Source organism: Protopterus annectens, chromosome 16.part0 (genome assembly GCF_019279795.1).
Source record: "Protopterus annectens isolate FY-2018-M chromosome 16.part0, PAN1.0, whole genome shotgun sequence".
In the NCBI taxonomy this organism is placed as follows: Eukaryota; Metazoa; Chordata; order Ceratodontiformes; family Protopteridae; genus Protopterus; species Protopterus annectens.
Window position 1 is genome coordinate 393,435,756 of NC_056750.1, and position 22,113 is coordinate 393,457,868.

Genomic DNA, 22,113 nt, shown 5'->3' on the forward strand with positions numbered 1-22,113 from the left:
GTATGTATGTATAACTTGATTTTGTAGGAACTGAAAGCTTTACTGTACCCCTTATTTTATTATTAATCAATATCATTCATTTTCCTGCAGCAGGCAGGACCTCTTTCCCCATGCTCTATGGACTGCAAAACCACCCGCACACCTGGAGCAAGCTTTCTTCCATCCAAACAGTCCTCTACTGCTTCTTGCATAGAGTTATGTGCAAACTGAGAGGTACACAGGGATGGATTTTTTTGACTGTGTCCAATGACACTTGGGTTTAAGTAGTGGGCTTGGACACTGAAGAAGTTGGCCAGGGGGTGGGAATGTGCAGCTTAAATATTCCTTTACCTTTCCCTGCAGGTGATTGGATTTTCTGCCTGGCTGTGGCTCAGAAGATTTCTGTTTCTAGCAGATTATCCAAAGTGCGGATGTACTACTGGAAGCCCATATATATGAGCGTCACTGATGTCACTACACACTAGTGAAATTAGGGGTAGTCTAAGGGGGTTACCTACTCTTAGAATGGAGCTCAGTGTGTTCTTTGATTTACTGTTGTACCAGGACTTGGCAGATGTGGATGCAGACATGGGCCCTAAAAACAAATGTGAGGGAAAACCAAACATATACAGTCAGCCATTCTCAATCAAGTTGAGTTCCTCTCTACCATTCCCAAGAGTTAGGGTCTCCCGCTGGGGAATGTGAACTTTGACATTTGGTATGAGCATTATGCTAGCTTGAAGAACCCACTTCTAGAGACTGAGGTGGGGACTGATGCACTGCCTGATGGATAGTGAGTAGTTAAGCCCAGTTTGTGTGAAGCCCACTCCCCCACATGCTCTTATTTTTTCCAGTTTAGCCCAAAATGTGTGTGTAAGGTGCCTGAATACTCTTATTGCCCTGTACCATTCTGCTGTGTATTTCGGCTCTCATATTCTCAGTTTGTTGTTGGATGTCATAAAAGACCTGTTTGGTCTGAGAATATTTGGTTCGAGAATACTGTACATTACAAAGTTTTACTCTAAATGTAATGGTTTAGAATCATCAGTGTCCCTCCATGCCTGTTGTACACACCTGTATTTCTGGAATCCACTTTCATTGTTCTGCAAGTAAACCAGGATTAGTTATGAAGTAAGAAAAATGTACTTGGCTCTGTGCAAGCAGTGTTCTGGAAGTAAACTTTCTTTTTAAAATTTGATGTGATATTAGTAGCTTGTGTTATGTAAATTGTTTCTAATCTAAGTACCTTTTAAATATTGTCTTCAGTATATCTCCTTTTGCAGATCCTAGGGAGAAATGCCATGCCTAAAAATAGAGATGTCTATTGACTGAGCAGCTGGGCTAATTTTTCCTTTCCACTTTTGACCTTGCTGACATTTGTATCCTAGATGAACTTATTCTATATCAAACACCATAAATTTTACCTTAGTGAGAATAATTGCTTAATGTGGTCAGTTCTTGTCAGTTTCACCCTCAAATGGTTTGTTTTGTTCAAACCTGTTGAGCTGTATTGTAATGGTAAATGTTGTCTCTTTCAGTAGGTCGGTGGAGCTGAATGGATACACTGCACTCAGGGATCAGTACATCGGGACACCGGTGTCATCGCACTATCAGTATCTGCCGCACCTTTTTAGTTATGCTGCTCATTCAGGTCTGTTGCCACATCAGGCACGAAGTCTTGATCCCCAGTCACATACGATAATCAGTCAGTTAGTTGCGGCTGAAGACCTTGATCCACTTAGCACTCCAATGCTTATCGAAGACGGGTAAGTGGAAGCATTTAAGAAGTTCAGTTGATTTATGTGCATTGTCTGGAACATGGATATGTTCAGTCAGCATTTCTGAATGGGATTAGACCTGCTTATTGTCACATGTCATTTAATATATATATTTTTTTTATTTTAAACAAAAATTTGTTATGCATTTTTTCTGGTAAAATACAGAAGGAAATTGTTAAAGTTGCAATTTTAACACCTTTATTAAATGTAAAAACTTGTATTAAATTATCACTTAAGACATAGGCAAATGTACCTTAACAAAAAAGAAAAAAATTTAACGTTTTTAACTTTACGTACTTTATACATTAAATATCCTTTATTTCTTTCTTTATAATTATCATCAGTCCAGCATTACATAATTCGCTCAATTCCTCCTCCTGAGCACTATTCTGCATGTATTGCTCCAACAATTTCTCTTTATTTCTATATAATTTGCTCCTTCCCTTTTCTAAAGACCCCTCTTCCGGATCTATTTTTTTTATATACATCAAATACAGTTGGTTTAGACTTTGATTTCCAGTTTCTTGCAATTGCTGTATTGGCAGCCAATGGAAATAAACTTAACAAGGCCTTAATATGTATAGGCATATGTATAGGCATTTCAAGTCCTGTGTTCCAGCTCAAAAAAATAATTTCCTTAGTTACAGCCATTTGTTCACCCAACATGCCTCACTGTAAGGAATTTTTAACATCTGACAACTGATTACACTCTCAAAACGTTAAGTTCCCAGCTGTTCTTCATGTTTCACTGTTGCAGTCATTACGGTTATCTGCTTGCAGGTAGCCCTCAGCCGGCCTGATTAACAAAGTCTTGGGTCCTACGTCGGTTGCTGTCTCTTCTTCCGTGATGTCAGGGGTATAAAACATGCAGTCGACGCCATTACATCAGTCTTTCTTGCCGTGCGGTGCCCGAAGCAGAAGCAGTTCGCAAGTGCCAGTTGGCCGACGACTGAAATTTTCGTTTTCGAGTTTCAGAACAGAAGTCTTCAACTAAAAGCTAAGTACCCCGTTGGGGAAACTTTTTCTTGCTCTAAACCGATGTCAGTAAAAGTAAATAATTGCATTTCTAGTGGAAAGCAAATACTTCATAAAGATTTTCTTTCATACTGTATTCCTTGCCTAGGCCTTGACCACGACGTACCTCGGTGTCGCTGTGCCTTATTTAAACCATGAACTATCTGTCGTTGGTATATTTGCAGTTCTAAATTTTTTGGTGCTTGGTTCAATTATCCTGATATGTCTTCGGTAAGCCATCCGACTACCAACATTCTGAAAAAACGCAAAGATTAAGATAGGGACAGACCGCCCAGTTTACCGGTACTCAGTGAGGCGCTTTCACAGCCCCTGATACCCACTACTTCAGATTCACAGGCCTCTATTGAGACCCATTTGGAGTCCGGTATACCGCGAGATGCTTCAACTGTGGAACCTGTGGATGTCTCTACCTTGGATGGGTCCGGAGCTGCTGTGCAGGCACCGGCTTCTGAGGGTGTATTCAGGCCTACTGGCTTTCATATTAAACTGGCACCATCTTCTTCTTCAAGGCTTAAAACTCGAACCATGCCTAGAAAACTGAAGCCCAGACCGCATGGTCAGGCCTCTATGCCTAAAGAACAAATGACAAGAATGACTGAAGACCTTATTACTTTAATCAGAGGAAGCCAACCTTCCCCCTCTGAGACCTAGGACTGAGTTTGGATTCTGAAATTTCTGTTTCCTCTGATGACCAGGATTTACCCTTATCTGCCTGTGAGGATTCTGATGCTGAGGACTCTATTCCCTCTGCTTCCCCGCAGAGGATTTCTCTTTTGGTGAAACCTTGCATATTCTCAGGGAGCTTTTTCATTGGGAAAGTCAGGATTTCTCTGATTCTAAAAAGAGGCTTAGGGATTTCTTACTCCTGCCCCAGCACAGGCCTTTAGCTGTACCTCCTGTATTGGACATTGTTGATGATGCTTTTTTGGAATCTGGCATGGCCCCTGACTCTTTACCTCCTGCTTCCAGAAAACCTGCTAGATAATACAGGGTTCCTAACTCTCACAAGTTCCTTTTCAAAAATCCTACTGTAGATCCTGAAACTGTTTCAGAGGGACCCAAGGGCATTACAGCTACTACTGCCAAAAATCCTACCCCCTCTGACAGAGACTCTAGGGTGCTGGATAGATTGGGTAAGAAGGTATATACTTCTGCAACTTCAGCCATTAGGGCCTTGAATTGCAAGTTTCATATGCTAAAGTATCAGCTGCATCTGCATATCATTGGATTGCTTAAACAGAAAATGATGTTGATTTCTGATTGTGCTGAAAATAAGGATATACAGGATTTTATGCATTCTGATGAACAAGTTGGTAAACATATATTGCAATGTGGTTTTAATTCACTAGAGGCATCTTACAGGGCTGCGGTAACTGGGTCTGTACTTAGAAGGCATGCTTGGCTTAAGGAGCAATCCTTGCCAGATTATGTTAAAGCAAAATTACTGGATGCTCCCTTAAATCAGGGCCACCTGTTTGGCAACAAAGCAGAAGAAGTTCTTAAAAAGATGGAGGAAAAAGCCAAATCTATGCAAACTGTTAAAGACATTTTACAAGTACAACCTTCAAGATTTAGTAGGCATTGGCCTTCTAAGAATTGGTCCTTTCCTGCCTCTTCCAGACCTTCTCAGTCCAAACCCAGGTCCAGCAGAGCACCCAGGCTTCAGTCCCAGGGGATGCACTGGACTAAGCAGTGGGGGGCCTCCACTTCCAAATTTGGGGGTAATAAAACTCCCCCCTATGGTAAACCGTCTCAAAAAATACTTTTTAAAACTTCCAAGCACTTCTCAACTGACTGCCCCTTTGGGGGGGGAAATATTGCACTTCATGCAAAGAACTGGGGACTCATTACCCAGGCCAAATGGGTTTTAAACGTGGTGTCCCAGGGATACAGATTTCACTTCCACATGTCACCAACTCCAAGCGGTTGGCCAAATCTACCTCCAAAGCAGTCGGCAGAGGCCCAAAAGCAAGTACTCTCTCTCTTAAGCATAGGGGCTATTCATTTGGTACCAGAAGAGAAAAAGGGACAAGGTTTCTATTCGAGATTTTTCCTGGTACCCAGAAAAGACAATTCATGGCATCCTATCCTGGACCTGCCTACTCTAAACACCTTTTTGGTGATTCCAAAATTCAAGATGCTGACTCTTCACCAGTTGCTTCCTATGCTAAGCAAAGATGCCTGGTTGGCAACACTAAATTTAAAGGAAGCATGCCTGCACATCCCAATCAGGGAATCTTGCAGAAGATACCTGCGCTTCAAAGCAGGCTACAGGCACTTATCAGTTCTCTGCACTGCCCTCTGGCTTATCTGCTGTGCCCAGGGGATTCACAAAGTTCCTAGCTCCAGTCTTTGCATTTTGCAGGCAAATAAATATTCAAATATACCAATACCTGGACGATTGTCTAATTCAGGCAGAAAACCAGGACATACTTTTGAATCATCTGGCTTTTGTACAGAGGGTGCTAACTTGTCTGGGGTACACCATAAACGAAAAGAAATCACACCTGAAATTATATTCCTGGGAGCAAGCTTGAATACAACTTCCCAGATGGCTTTCCTCACGCCAGAAAAACAAATTCAGTTGACAATCTACCTCAAACAAGTGGTCACAAAAACCCTGCTATCTGCAAGGCAAATACTACAAGCCTTGGGGTTCATGGCCTCCTGCCTTCTTCTAATTCCATTTGCAAGACTGCATATGAGGAAACTACAATGGTATCTTAAAAAGCCTATGGTGTCAACATTCTCAGGATCTAGAAGCAATGATTCCTATCATTCCTTGTCTACGCCTAGAGTTCCTTTGGTGGGCAGAGGCCTGCCACCAAAATAGGAGACTACAATTCACACTATCCCCTGCCGCTCAAACCCTAACAACAGATTCATCAGACTATGCATGGGGGGGGGGGGGTGCACCTGGCAGGGAAGTGTGTTCAGGGCAAATGGAACCCAGTTCAAATGCACCTTCACATCAAACATAAAGAAATGTTAGCTGTACGGAATGCTCTGACAGCCTTCAAGGACCACATTCTTCCAGGACAATTAATGGTAAAGACGGATAACACCACTGTTATGTGGTACATAAACAAGCAGGGGGGGTACACATTCTTACCCCCTCTGCAGACTCGCCATGGCATTGTGGAACACAGCCTTGAGCTACCAAGTACATCTACAACCTCAATTCCTGCCAGGAAAACTAAATACACTGGCAGATGGACCAAGCAGAACACTCATGGACCCACACGAGTGGAAACTGGAATCAAGGATTTTCAGCATTTTGACAAGCAAATGGGGGAACCCAGATATAGACCTGTTTGCCTCCCCCCAGAACTATCAATTGGAAAAATTTTGTGCAAGGACTCCCCACAGACAAGCTTGGAAAGTGGATGCTCTGTCCTTCAGCTGGAAAAACCTATCAGTTATGCCTTTCCTCCTCTGCCTCTGCTCTCCAAAATACTACTAAAGATCAAACAAGACAAACCAAGGATGATTTTGATGGCACCTGCCTCAGACTCTTGCTCTGCTATCTCAGCAGGAGAACCAGATTCTGCACCCTCAGCTTCAAACACTGAACCTAGCAGCCTGGCTAATTACCTAAGTTCTCCTTTACCATCCCTTAGTAAACCAGTGATGGATGTCATTTTAGAGGCAAGGTGGCTTAGTACTAGAAAATCTTATGCTGAAAAATGGAAAAGATTCTGTGCCTGAAAATCTTATGCTGAAAAATGGAAAAGATTCTGTGCCTGGAACCAATCTCAAGGGATGAGCACAGCAGTGCTCAATTTACCTCAGATTTTACAATACTTAACTGAGATGCTTCACAAGGGCCTGTCTTTTTCCTCAATAAAAATTCATGCCTCAGCCATTTCAGCTCATTATAACACACAACCTCCCCTATTCTCTCTTCCACTGCTCAAGCAGTTCCTCAGAGGGGCCAAAAATTTAAGACCACCCAGGAGAGCTCCAACTCCAGGCTGTAACCTTAACTTTGTCTTGGAGAAACTCACCATTCCTCGTTTCGAGCCAGCTGCTACTGCAGATTTAAAATTCCTTTCTTGGAAAACAGCTTCCCTTTTAGCCATCACTTCAGCAAGAAGGGTATCTGAATTACAGGCCCTTATGGCAGTGGAGCCTTTTCATCATCTTTCATGTGGACAGGGTGCCCCTCAGGACCAATCCCTCTTTCATGCCAAAGTGTTTTCCAGTATGGCCTTTAATCAGTCCATTCATTTGTCTACCTTTTTTACTAATCCACAGAACAAAGGGGAACGGATACTGCACCCATTAGATGTGCACAGACAACTTAGATTCTACTTGGACACGTCTAAACCTCAAAAGAAATCTGAACAACTGCTGGTGGCATTTGCTGCAGGGACAGAGGGGAAAGCTATTTCAAAGTGAATCATCTCCAAATGGATAGGCCATTGCATTCACTTCTGCTATAAGCACCATGGAAAACCTATCCCACAGGACATCAGACCCCATTCAACCAGGACTGCATCTACCTCCACAGCCTTTCTCAGGGGCATCCCTACCAGGGACATCCTAGAAGCTGCTACCTGGAGTTCTGTACATACTTTCACCAAGCATTATCCTTTGCCAATCTTCTCTAAATCCAGAGCTAGGTTTGCCACTGCAGTCCTGCAAGGCTTTATAACTGGTCCTAGTTCTATTTAAATTCCTCCTCCCAACCTTAGCTTTGGGAATATCTACCCAAATGTAATGACTGCAACAGTGAAACACGAAGAACATAGCACAGTTGTGTACAGTTACCATAAATGTAAATGTTTGAGTGTATTCACTGTTGCAGTCCTGGTTACCCTCTCTCCAGCCCCCTTTCTTCTTTTGGCTATACCTCTACTCTCCCTTACTATGCTCAAAAAGCTTTTACGTGTATTTGCTTTTTTGTTAGAGGTCTATTCTTGTAATTATAAATTTAATTGCTTCACATTAGGGAGGCACCTGATATCTGGGGCAAGAAAAACTGATGTAATGGCATTGACTGCATGTTTTATATCCCTGACAACCTGACACCATGGAAGAAGGGACAGCATCTGACACAGGGCCCAAGACTTTGTTAATCAGGCTGGCTAACCCAAATGTAATGACTGCAACAGTGAATACACTCAAACATCTACATTTATGGTAAGTGTACACAACTGTACTTTAAAGCTGTTAATTGAAGACATTTTTACAGTTGCTGCGCTTTATAGTATTTTAAAGTGCTTTCTTTGCTCTGCCTAGGTGTTTAATTTATTTCTGACTGGGCTATCTTTTTATTGCATTTTGACTATTGCTCTCCTGGATTTTTCTCAACCTCCCTTTTCCTTTTGTGCTTTTAAACTTGGAGGCTTTTGAGCTGCCCATCCCTAGTGTATATCTGACCTTGGAAGCTCCTCCCAGTCTCATATTCTGTATATCTGTCCCTGGAAGCTCCTCCCCATCTTTTCTTCTCTGCTCATCTCACTGGGTACTGACAGAGGAAATTGGGAAGGCCTTCCCCTTAGACAGTTGGTGTACTTTGAAATTGCCTTAAAGTGTGCTGGTGTGTTCCTCATTGTTGACTTTGTCTGCCTCTGAATCACTTTGTAATTACTTGCAGCTAGTTGTTAGATTTGTTTCTGGTACCTATTCCCTTTTTACTAAGTGAAGTGTGTTTTTACATTAAGAAGACTGGGCCTGCAATTCTAGTGGCACTAGAAAGGTAGCTTGGTCTGTCGAAGTTGGGAAGCACACAGAGAGGCTTAAGGTGAATTTCCTTCTTCAGTCAGAGGGCTTATTATAGACTTGGATGTTTGGTGTTAATATGACCTTGACAGCTACTTTTGCTGTGCTTTTACATTAAGAAATTCCAGGATCTTCCATCTTGTGGCTGGTCTCTCTGAGTTGGGAAGCACTCTAGGAAGCTCAAAGTTTAGTCATTTAATAGCCAGAGGGTGCAGAGAATTTTTTTCCTGTCTTCTATAAATTAGGAGAGTTTGTGCAGCACTGCTCACTGTGCAGTGGCGGTTAGCACTGCCCTGTATAGCAGCAAATGATTTGTTTGTAAAATTTACCTATGAAGCCAGTGTTTAGGACTTTAACCAGTGTCACAGAAAGGCTTTGCATAAAGCTAAACTTGCAACAGGTAGATGTTCATCATGTTTCACTGCTGCAGTCATTACATTTGGGTTATCCTGCCGTCAGGCGGTCCCGCAGTCGGCCAGAGTTCCAAAGTCTTGGTCCTGCGTCGGTTGCTGTCGCTTCTTCTCTGACGTCAGTGCGCCAGGTGTATATAAGATGCAGCCGACACCATTTTCTTCAGTCTTTCTTGCCGTGCGGTGCCCGAAGCAAAAGCAGTTCACAAGTGTTGGTCGGCCGACATCTGAGATTTTCAATTCGAATTTCAGAACCGAAGTCTACAATAAAGCTAAGTACCCCGTTGGGGAAACTTTTTCTTACCTCAGACCGATGTCAGTAAAAGTTAATAATTGTATTTCTTGTGGGAAGCAAATACCTCATAAGGATTTTCATTCTTACTGTATTCCATGCCCAGGCCCAGACCACGACGTCACTAGTTGTCGGTTTTGTGCAAGATTTAACAAGCGCACTATTAAAACATCGGTTTGACTTTGCTCGCCATTACTTTGGCCGAAGGTTCAATTATACCATGCCGTCGGAACAACCGACGACCGGAATACAAAAAAAACCACAAAGACAAGGATAAGGATAGGCATCCGAGGCGCAAAACTGACTATGAAGCCTCTTCTAGGCCAGTCGCCGGTTCTCAGTGAGGTGCTTTCGCAGCCCCTGACACCCGCTACCTCAGAGCCACAGGCTGCCTCCGACTCCCACGTGGAGATGTCTAGGCCTCTGGAAACTCAGGGTATTGGGCCTATGGAAACTAACCCCTCAGATGGGTCTGGAGCCACTGAGCAGGCATCGGTTTCTGAGGGTGTTTTCAGACCTTCACAGCTTACCATCAAATCTACAGCCAAGTCTAAAACCCCATTAAAGACTCAAGGGTTCCCATCCCCCTCCTGATAAAAGGCCTAGGCAGGATACAGACTATGATTCCTCTGACCAGGTTTCCATTTCTTCTGATTCCTCTTCAGACCAGGGATACTCTTTACCCCCCTATAAGGACTCTGATGCTGAAGAATCAATTCCTTCAGCCTCTCCTCCTGAGGATTACTGTTTTGGGGAAACTTTACATACCATGAGGGAGCATTTCCATTGGGAGGGCCAGGATTACTCAGAATCCAAGAAAAGGCTCAGAGACTTTCTTTTATTGCCTCAGCACAGGCCCCTTGCTATTCCGCCAGTGTTAGATATTGTGGATGATGTGTTCTCTGAATCCAGTTTAAATAGTGATTCTTTGCCCTGTGCTCCAGTCAAGCCAGATAGGTACTACAGAGTCCCTGACTCTCACAAATTTCTTTATAAAAACCCTGTTGCTGACCCAGAAACTATTCCCCATGGTCCCAAAGGGGTAAAGGCTTCCACAGCTAAAAATCCAGTTCCCTCTGACAGGGATTCTAGAGCATTAGACAGATGGGGGAAGAAAGTTTACACTTCTGCAACTTTAGCAGCGAGGGCTTTAAATTGCCAGTTGCACATGCTTAAATACCAACAACATTTAATGTCTCTGTTAAAACAGCAAATGCTTACAAGTTCAGAACATCCTGATTATAAGGAAATGCAGGATTTATTGCATGCAGCTGAACAAGTGGGAAAACGTACTCTGCAATGTGGTTTTGATTCATTAGAGGCTTCTTGTAGAGCAGCAGTTACAGGATCTGTGATACGAAGGCATGCTTGGTTAAAAGAACAAGGTTTACCTGATCATGTGAAGGCAAAATTATTGGATGCTCCTTTACAGCAGGATATTTTATTTGGTGTTAATGCAGAAGAGGTATAGAGATGCTAGCTGTACAAAATGATGCAACAGCTTTTGAGGACCTTCTGCATCCAGGACAACTATTACTAAAGACAGACAACACCACAGTTATGTGGTACATAAACAAGCAAGGGGGCACTCATTCTTATCCCCTCTGCAGACAAGCCATGACCTTGTGGAACACCGCTCTAACCTATCAAGTTCATCTGCAAGCACAATTCCTGCCAGGAAAGACAAATACTCTGGCAGACGACTTAAGCAGAAACATCATGGATCCTCACGAGTGGAAATTAAATCCAGAAGTATTCAGCATGATAACACAAAAATGGGGGAGCCCAGACATAGATCTTTTTGCCTCCCCAATGAATTGACAACTACAGAATTTCTGCACAAGGACTTACCACACCCAAGCATGGAAAGTGGTTGCTCTCTCGTTCAGCTGGAAAAGCCTAAATGTTTATGCCTTCCCACCACTGCCTCTCCTTTCAAAGGTACTCCTAAAAGCCAGACAAGAAAAGCCAAAAATTATCCTGATTGCCCCAGACTGGCCATGCCAGCACTGGTACCCAATCTTAAAGAACTTAGCTCAAGGCCCACCATGGATTTTACCTCAAATTCCGTATCTTCTGACTCAACAAAACAATTGGATCCTGCACAGCCAGCTCAAAACCTTAAACCTGGCTGCATGGCAGATTCCTTAGTCAAGAAGACAACACCTCTCTCTAAAGTTGTTATGGATGTCATTTTGGAGGCCAGGAGGCCTAGCACCAGGAAATCCTATTCAGAAAAGTGGAAGAGATTCTGTGCCTGGAACCAGGCTTAAAACTTTGACCCTCTTGTCCCAAATATTCCTCGGATATTACAATACTTAACTGAGATGCTGGACAAAGGCCTATCCTTTTCATCCATTGAGATCCACGCCTCTGCCATCTCGGCTCATTACAGCACAGATCCTCCTATTTTCTCTCATCCATTGCTAAAACAGTACCTCAGAGGGGCTAAAAACATAAGACCGCCCCAGAGAGCACCAACACCAACTTGGGACCTCAATTTTGTCTTGGAAAAACTAACCTTACCTCCTTTTGATCCAGCCAATTCAGCAGAATTAAAATGTGTCATGGAAAACTGCTCTGCTTCTGGCAATAACCTCAGCACGAAGAGTCTCAGAGTTACAGGCACTAATGGCAGTGGAGCCTTTCATCATTTTTCACCAAGACGGTGTTTCTTTAAGAACAAACCCTTCATTTATGGCAAAGGTGGTATCCAGTGTGGCTCTTAACCAAACTATTCACTTGCCAACTTTTTATCCAAATCCCCAGAATAAAGGGGAGAGACTTCTGCATTTATTGGACATACACAGACAGTTACGTTTCTACTTGGACAAAACAAAAGCTTTCAGGAAAACTGAGCAATTGTTTGTAGCATATGCGGCAGGATCACAGGGAAAGGCTATTTCAAAGCAGACCATTTCAAAGTGGATAGGACACTGTATCCGTTTCTGCTACACACAGCATGGGAAAACTGTACCTAGCAACATTAGGCCACATTCCACCAGGGCAACAGCCACTTCAACTTCCTACCTTAGAGGAGTACCTACCAAAGATATCTTGGAAGCTGCAACTTGGAGTTCAGTGCACACCTTTACCAAACATTATCACTTGCCTCTTTATTCTAAATCCAGAGCTGGCTTTGCCACTGCAGTGCTGCAGGGCCTCATAGCCACCCCAAATCCTCTATAGAACCAGCCACCCTACCTCAGCTTTGGGATTCAACCCAAGTGTAATGACTGCAGCAGTGAAACACGATGAACATAGTACAGTTTTGTACCTACCATAAATGTAGATGTTCGAGTGTATTCACTGCTGCAGTCCAGGTTACCCTCCCTCCATCCCAGCTTTCTTAGCTGGGACTTATCTATACCTTTCTACCCTATAGTACCTATGTGGTGTATTTGCTGGTAACTGAAGGTTTCGGTTTAACTTTTTATGTATGTTTTATTAGCAATATGTATTGCCTACCTATTTGGGGGCACCTGACATCTGGGGCAAGAAAAACTGAAGAAAATGGCATCGGCTGCATCTTGTATACCCCTGGCGCACTGACGTCAGGGAAGAAGCGACAGCAACCGATGCCGGACCCAGACTTTGGAACTCTGGCCGACTGCAGGACCGCCTGACAGCAGGATAACCCAAGCGTAATGACTGCAGCAGTGAATACACTCGAACATCTACATTTATGGTAGGTACAAAACTGTACTTTAGCATGTTGAACAGCACTAATACCAGCTCATAGCCCTATATAACATCTAGCCTTAACCCTAGGCACAGTTAAGGTGACCCCTGTAAAACCAAGTCCCTATACAGTAATAGCCCCACCTTAATACAGGTCCTGATAACATGAATATGCAATTTCCTAGTGTCTCTGTGGCCAGCTTGGTAGATATGGGCATATTGAGACAATGTAGTAATTGTCTCGTACTCAGGCAACCTTTTTATCCTTAATGGAACTAACACAGTATGTGAAAGATTACATGCATAACATCTTTGGAGGCAAAAATCTTGCTTACAAAACAGTGTTGTCAAGAACATGCACTAAATCTTTCATACATACTGCTCTACACACAGACCTTTTTATGGTGAGGCGATTAAAAGGAATTTTCCCAAACCTCAATATCAGTACCAGTCCTCAGCAATCACTGCATTATACACCAGAAGCAACACCTAACACCACAAACAAGGCTACACTCAATGATCCCTCAGGAACAAAGCCCAAAAGGCAAGCAAACACTTTTCCTAGTAATCTTATCATAGGAGATTCTATTGTATAACACACACATGCCCTTCTTACCAGACTGGATGAGGGGAAGATAGTGGTTAGTCACTGGGCTAAATTAAAAGAGATGTTATGGATCTCTGAATATGTGTTACAGACAGGTGCATGTGTTGCATTGAGGAGCGTTCTACATTCAACAAGAAAATGATTGATTTTAATAACTGGCTTAGTTTCTGGTATCATTCCAGGGGGATCCAATATTTGTTAGCATCAAAGGAAATAGTGGTCTGCACCTGTCCCCCTGGGCTTTCAGGTGTTGGCTAAAACTTTATCTAATCCCTTAGATCCTTTTTAGGAAATGTCAAAATAGCAAAACTACCAATGTAGCAAAAAAAAAAAAACTCAAAGCAAACTTAAGGTGTTGCTGTTCAGTGCTGTGAGTCTAAACAAGAAACTCCACTCTACAAGCTCTCTTCACTCTGGAGAATGTGGATATATGTGGATTTACCAAGAGTTTCTTTAAAGCACCAGATAGTACTTCAGCAGTGCAAGGCTACAGTGCCTTTCACACAATTAGGACAACAGCTGCACAGACAGGGGATAAAAGTGGAGGTGCCTCAGTCTACATTACCAACAAGTGCAACTCCACTATGTCCACGTTTCCATAGCCAAGATGCCTTACCATGTCCTGGCCAGCGTCCGGTCACCCTCTATGATCCATAAAGCTCCCAAGTCTTAGTAGACCTACTAGACATACTGATCATCCAAGCAAGTACTCTGTTTATGGGAGACTTTAAGTATCCTTGTATAGACTGGAAAATGTACACTGCCTCTGACTCACAGGCACAGTGTTTCCTGGACTAGATAGTGTGCACTGCAACCAGAGGATCAGGCATATTGGACCCAATACTCTCCAATATAGAAGAATATTTGTATGTCTCTATTGGTGAGGTCAGCCCGAAAAGCTGCCTCTTTTGAAATAAAAATCCATCTAAATTCATAACCGTTACAAAATATTGTAAAGCAAACTACATCCTATTAAGTAATAGTTGTCAAAATTCACAGGACCCCAAACCCCAAGAACACCGCTACCAATGCAGAATATTTCACAGAAACCCTGTACAAACATGTACATAGCTGAACTGAGGCTGCTATAACACCAAAAACAAACCACACTGGTGGAATCCTTACCTTAACATGGTGTAAAAAAAAGTCATGGCCAAAATCAGAAAGAGCAACTATCACAGAGATAAGACCCTTCTCATTCAATTAAACAAGAAACTTAGAGGTCTAATAAACTCAAACAAGGCCAATTACAAGGCCAGGATAGCCTCCCAGGCTAAGGATGATCACAAGGCCTTCTTCAGCTATGTCAGGAACCTCAATGGTAACACTCAGCAGTGTACAGAACTGGTTGTAAATGGCACAACCTTCACTGACCAGGGTGACATAGCAGATCTACTGGCTGCTAAATTTAGCTACAACTTTACCCCCCAACTTCACCTGTGAAATCCCTTTTAGCATATTCCTCCAATTATCAACAGAGAGCATGTTCTGGTGGAATTTTCTAAGGTCAAAAACGCTGCTTCACTGGGTCGTAAAAAGATCCCCATTTGCCTCCTAAAAAGCGTAATACATGGCCTAGCAAGACCACTTAAACGACTGTTCAACTATTCAACTACAGACTCAAAACAGGTTACTTGCCAGGTGAGTGGGGGATACATTGATCATCACTCTTCATACAGGTCACCATCGACTGACCCCAGGTACTAAGGACCCATCAGGAAATTGGTCACAAGTGGAGTACCCCAGTGCTCTGTGTTGGGCCTGCTCCTGTTTGGCATCTACTTTCCCAGAAGTCATTGCTAATGTCAAAGGTCTCTGCCTTACAAGGATCACAGATGACTGTAAATTGAGAGCTAGTGTAGATTTCCCACATGACATCTGCATCCTACAAGAGGGTTTAACACAAACAAATGACTGGTGCCAAAGCCGTGGATTAAAACTCAACATGAAGAATTGCATTATAGTGTCCTTTGGGAAATCATCCACCTAAGTTAATTACTCCATCAGTAAAAAAAATCCTTAGGAGCTGACCTAGTATTTAGGGATGTGTGAACATATGTAGACAATAATATGGCCTTCAACCAACATGTAGCCAAGATAGTAAGAAAATCATTCTGTGTCACCTGTCTCATAAGCAAGTGTAAGGCATCCAGGTCCAAGAAAGGTGTAGTACCACTCTACTCTGCCCTTTTCGGACCCGTCATTCAGAACAATGCTCCGCTTTGGCATGTACGTAAGCAAGCACTTGCAACAGTTAGAACATCCTCAGATGTTTCTCATTAGGAGAATGCAGGATATGAATACCATGTCCAACACAAATTGCTTTAAGGCCCAACCTTTATACTCCTACAGGTTACTAATTGGTGATCTATGCTTAGCATATAAGGCATTTTCTGATCCAGTTCTGGTGGAGCTGTTGCACATCCACAAAACAAACAGGACCAGAAACATTAGATGTTCGTGTTTCACTGTTGCAGTCATAACTGTAGGGTGCTCCTGCCGGCAGGCAGCCCGAGGTCGGCCAGAATCCCAAAGTCTGGGTCCGGCATCGGCTGTACAATCCAGTACCCTGACGTCAGTACGCTCTGGTACATAGCCCTCAGCCGACGCCATCTTCTCCAGTCTTTCTTGCCGTGCGGTGGAAAGCAGCTCGCAAGTCGTTGGTTGGCGATTTTCGAACAGCGTTTTTGGTTGTTGTCGGTCCGAAGTTCTTACTTCTCTTCTCAAAGCTAAGTACCCGCTAGAATCTTTTTCTTGTTCCTCCGATGTCAGAAAAAGTTAATAATTGTATTACGTGTGGGAAACAAATACCTCATAAAGATTTCCACTCTTACTGTCTACCTTGCTTAGGCCCTGACCACGACGTTTCTTGTTGTCGGTTCTGTGCCAGGTTTAATTCTCGTACTATCAAACGCAGGTACGACTGGGCTATGAATTACTTTGGCAGACGCTTCAATTATAGAATGTCGTCGGATACTACCGGAATTCAAAAGAAGCGCAAAGACAAGGACAGGCCTCCGAGGTCCAAACAGGACTCGTTGCAGCTGGAGCCAGCGTCTGGTTCGGCTGTCGTCAGTGAGGTGCTTTTGCAGCCCCTGTCGTCCGCCACTTCTGAACCGATGGCCGATACGGACTCCCATGGGGAGCCATCTAGGCCTTCTATTTTATCTGCTGCAGGACCTTTGGACATCGCTCCCTCGGATGGGTCCGGAACCGCTGTGCAGGTACCGGCTTCTGAGGGGGTATTCAGGCCTACTCACATCACTATTTCAAAGGCAAAGACAAAGACTCCTGTTAAGTCTAAAGCTCCTCCTCAAGCTTCTTCTGAATCTACTCCTTATGAGGATTCGGATGCTGAGGACTCCTTGCCCTCTGCTTCTCCGCCTGAAGATTTTTCTTTTGGGGAAACCTTACATGAGATGAGGGAACATTTTCATTGGGAAGGTCAGGATTATTCTGCTTCCAAGAAGAGGCTTAGAGAATTCCTTCTTCTTCCTCAACATAGGCCTTTGGCTATCCCTCCTGTTCTTGACATTGTGGATGATGCTTTTTCCAAGGCTAATTTGAATCCTGATTCCATGCCTCCTGCTCCCACTAAGCCTGATAGGTTTTATAGGGTTCCTGAGTCTCATTTGTTCTTGTTTAAGAATCCTTCTGCAGATCCTGAAACTATTTCTCAGGGTTCTAAGGCTGCTAAGGTTGCTACTTCTAAGAATCCTATTCCCTCTGAGAGGGATTCTCGTGCCTTAGACAGGTGGGGCAAAAAGGTATATACTTCTGCTACCCTTTCTGTTAGGGCTTTAAATTGCCAGTTTCATATGTTTAAGTATCAGCAATTTCTTTTGTCTGTTTTAAAGCAAAAGCTTGCCTCTCTTCCTGCATGTGCAGAAGATAAGGAACTACAGGATGTATTGCATGCAACTGAACAACTAAACAAACATAGCTTGCATTGTGGTTTTGATGCTTTGGATGCTTCTTGCAGGGCCGCAGCTTCTGGTACTGTTATCAGGAGACATGCTTGGCTTCGTGAACAAAGTTTACCTGAACAGGTTAAGGCTAAATTATTAGATGCCCCTGTTCAGCATGATGTTCTTTTTGGATCTAAGGCTGAGGAGGTTATTAAAAAGATGGAAGAAAAGGCAAAATCTATGCAAACTGTGAAAGATTTCTTGCAAGTTCAGCCTCCTAGATTTTCCAGGAATTGGCCCTCCAAAAATTGGTCCTTTCCCACGTCTGACAGGCCTCAAAGGGGAAGATAGACGTTCCAGAGGTCGTGGCCAAGCTCAGGCCTCCTACAGATCGAGACAATGGACTGCTTCTTCACCTAGAAGGGGAGAAGACAGATCCCAATCTCAAAGAAAGCAAACTCAATGACTCTCTCGGTTGGGCTACAGGACCTCTTTACCTGGATGCCCCTCTCGGACGAAAACTTTCTCTTTTTTACAGAAATTGGACTCCTATTACCCAGGACAAATGGGTATTGGATGTGATGTTAAAAGGCTACAAATTCCACTTTCATACCTTGCCAAGGGCTTTCGGTTGGCCAGATCTGCCAAAACATCAATGGTCAGAGGCCTTAAATCAAGTGGATGCTCTTCTGGCCATGAGAGCCATAGAGCCTGTTCCACTCTCAGAGATGGGAAAAGGTTTTTATTCAAGACTGTTTCTGGTTCCAAGAAAACAAAGCTCATGGAGACCTATTCTGGACCTTTCTGTGTTAAACACCTTTTTGGAAATACCAAAATTCAAGATGCTTACTCTGCAGCAGCTGATTCCAATGCTCTCTCAGGACGCCTGGATGGTGACATTGGACCTAAAGGAAGCTTATTTACACATTCCCATCAGGCAGGAATGCAGGAAATTCCTCAGGTTCAAGGCAGGTTTGAAACACTTTCAATTCTTTGTACTGCCCTTTGGTTTATCTACTGCGCCCAGAGTCTTTACCAAGTGCCTGGCACCAGTAGTGGCTTATTGCAGACTCCAGGGGATTCAGATTTACCCCTATTTGGATGACTGCCTTATTCAGGCAGAGACAGCAAGGATCTTTTACTTCAACATCTGGATTTTGTTCAACGTCTCCTCCTCCTACTGGGATTTTCAGTGAACACAAAAAAGTCACATTTGATCCCTTCTCAACAAATGGTATTTCTGGGAGCCCTCTTAAATACAACCTTACAAAGGGCCTTCCTCACTACAGAAAAACAAATACAGCTGGCTTCAATTTTCAAGACTTTCGCAACTCTACCTCAGCTCACTGCAAGGAAATTCCTGCACGCACTGGGCTACATGGCTTCCTGCATTCTGTTGATTCCAAATGCAAGGCTTCATATGAGAAAGCTTCAATGGTATCTGAAAAGTGTATGGTCGCAGCATTACCACGATCTGGACACACTGATTGCTCTGATCCCCTGCCTCCAGAAGGAGTTCCTTTGGTGGTCCAGGGTGTGTGCTTTAAACGAAGGAAAGCCTTTCCGTCTTCCTCAACCTTCTCAAATCATGACCACGGATGCCTCGGATTATGCTTGGGGAGCACATTTTCTAGGCAATTGCCAGCAGGGAACCTGGACAAAGGATCATCTTCACTGGCACATCAATCTGAAGGAAATGTTGGCAGTTCAAAATGCTCTTCTAGCCTTCAATAACCTTTTGCATCCAGGACCTCTTTTGATTTGCACAGACAACACCACAGTCATGTGGTACATAAACAAGCAGGGGGGTTCTCATTCGTACCCCCTTTGCAGACTAGCTATGGCTTTATGGGACACGGCTCTAAATCTGAATCTACATCTCCAGGCCCAGTTCATACCAGGAGAACAGAATCTCTTAGCAGACAGCCTGAGCAGGAACATTTTAGATCCTCACGAATGGATGCTAGACACCAACTTATTCAAAAGGATTACTGCAGTTTGGGGATGCCCCCAGATAGATCTGTTTGCATCCCATCTCAATCATCAGCTGCCTCTCGTTTGCACCAGGTCATTCCACAAAACAGCTTGGAAAGTGGATGCCCTGTCCTTCAGCTGGAGAAACCTTTCGGGATATGCCTTCCCTCCTCTTCCTCTACTTCCTCGGGTATTACTAAAGATAAAACAGGACAAGCCCAAGTTCCTCATCTTGATTGCTCCAAATTGGCCTCGACAGTTTTGGTATCCAACTTTAAAGCACCTGTTCTTGGAGCCTCCTTGGATCCTTCCTCTGAACCCTTCTCTTCTGTCCCAGCATCAGGGTCAGTTGCTACATTCCAATCTCAAGACTCTTTGCCTGGCAGCTTGGCTCTTCAAAGGAATTTGATTTCTTCTAGTCTTCCCAAACAAGTTTCGGATGTTCTTTTGGAAGCTAGACGGCCTAGCACTAGGAAATCCTATGCCTCTAAATGGAAGAGATTTTGCATTTGGATGCAGGACCGAGGCTTGGATCCTCTGGTACCTGATCTCTCTTCTATTTTGCTTTACCTCTCGGATCTTTTGTCTAATGGACTTTCCTTTTCTTCCATTAAGATTCATGCTTCTGCTATTTCTGCTCATTTCAATACTGATCCCCCTGTTTTTTTCTCATCCTTTGGTGAGACAATTCTTGAGAGGGGCTAAGAATTTAAGACCTCCCAGGACCCCTCCTGTTCCTGCTTGGGATCTTAATTATGTTTTAGAAAAACTTACTTTGCCTCCTTTTGAGCCTGCTGCATCTTCATATATTAAGTTTTTATCTTGGAAGACAGTTCTTTTGTTAGCTTTGACTTCTGCCAGAAGGGTCTCAGAGTTGCAAGCTCTCATGGCTGTGGAACCATACCTTATTTTCTACCAGGACAGAGTATCCTTGAGGACCAATCCTACTTTCAAGCCTAAGGTGATTTCGAAAGTGGCTTTGAATCAAACAATTCACCTTCCTACCTTCTTTCCTAATCCTCAGAATAAAGGGGAAAGGATTTTGCATTCCTTGGATGTGCACAGACAGTTACGATTTTATTTTGGACAACACTAAGGAGTTCAGAAAGTCTAACCAATTATTTGTTTCTTTTGCCTCCAGTTCTCTTGGAAAGGCCATTTCTAAACAAACTATTTCCAAATGGATTTCTTATGGAATAAGGTTTTGTTACACTCATCATGGGAAACAATTTCCAGGTACTGTGAGAAGTCATTCTGCTAGAGCAGCTGCTACTTCTACAGCATTTCTCAGGGGAGTTCCTACCAAGGATATCTTGGAAGCTGCCACTTGGAGTTCTGCGCATACTTTTTCCAAGCACTACAATCTCCCTTTGTATTCTAAGACCAGGGCAGGCTTTGCCTCTGCTGTTTTGCAGGGTCTTCTTGCTGCCCCTTCTTCTGTCTAAACCTCCTCCCTTTTTCACTGCTTTGGGATTCCACCCTACAGTTATGACTGCAACAGTGAAACACGATGAACATAGTACAGTTGTGTACACCTACCATAAATGTAGATGTTAGAGTGTCTTCACTGTTGCAGTCGGTGTTTCCCTCCCTCCTATCCCCTCTTTTTCTCTCTCTTGTGGTGTATTTGTGTTTCCTAGTGGGATTCATTTATGATCTATTGGGGACTTCTGACATCTAGGGCAAGAAAGGCTGGAGAAGATGGCGTCGGCTGAGGGCTATGTACCAGAGCGTACTGACGTCAGGGTACTGGATTGTACAGCCGACACCAGACCCAGACTTTGGGATTCTGGCCGACCTCGGGCTGCCTGCCGGCAGGAGCACTCTACAGTTATGACTGCAACAGTGAAGACACTCGAACATCTACATTTATGGTAGGTGTACACAACTGTACTATCCAAGGACTGGAACTTTGCTTGCGACATAAATATAATGTGCTGGAGAGACTGATATGCGTCTCAAAGGACCCCACACTAGAATACGCTCCCCTTCCACGTGAAGCAGAGTTCATCCATAACCCCTTTTTTTAAATGAACCATTGATTGTCAGGTGGGAAAACACAAATTCACCCCTGTTCTTGTCCCCATGTCTCTGATGGACAGAGGCCAATAGTAAGTAAATTAATCCTCAACTAACATGTCTCCCACACAACCGTTACCTCCTTACTAACAAAACCCCACAGTGTAGGGGTCCAAGGTGCTGTGGAGCAAAACTGAGTAAGGTTGTATGGATGGACTCTGGTGGTCATTAGCCTGGTATAAGCTTATGAACCTTTATGAATGTAATTTCTGTATGGTTGATTTTATTCTCCTTAAGGCTCTGCATTCAAAATACCACTCTCTTCTTATTTGTTGAACCCACCCCCCACATTGTCATTATCCCTTTCCACTTTGAATTATTGCCTTCTTGTTGAATTAAATATATGACCCTTAACTATATAGCTCTAAAATATCACATCAGATCAGGTAATCCTAAACCACCTTGCTCTGTTGTAAGAATCAACTTGTCCTCCTGATCCATATGTAAAACTAAAGGAACTAAAAACATTTTCATGGCTTGTATCTTACTCTCCATATCCATAAACAGCAGCTTCCAGTTTCTCAGTTGTTGTTCTACCTTTGGTTTAGTCTGTTTCCACATATCCATAGCTTTCATAACAGAAGCCTTTTAATCCATATTCCTAAATGCTTAATCTTATTGTGTCCCCATTTATATAGGTATT

The 22,113-nt window shown here is 43.3% G+C and overlaps 1 protein-coding gene across 1 annotated transcript in view; it reads left to right on the top strand.

The window, feature by feature from the left end:
• Positions 1-22,113, top strand: part of NR6A1 (nuclear receptor subfamily 6 group A member 1) — a 1,113,214-nt gene that overhangs the window by 623,675 nt on the left and 467,426 nt on the right. The window contains exon 5 of the mRNA XM_044058823.1: positions 1,518-1,745. Within this exon, the coding sequence (XP_043914758.1) occupies positions 1,518-1,745 (228 nt within the window). The remainder of the gene's footprint in view (positions 1-1,517; positions 1,746-22,113) is intronic.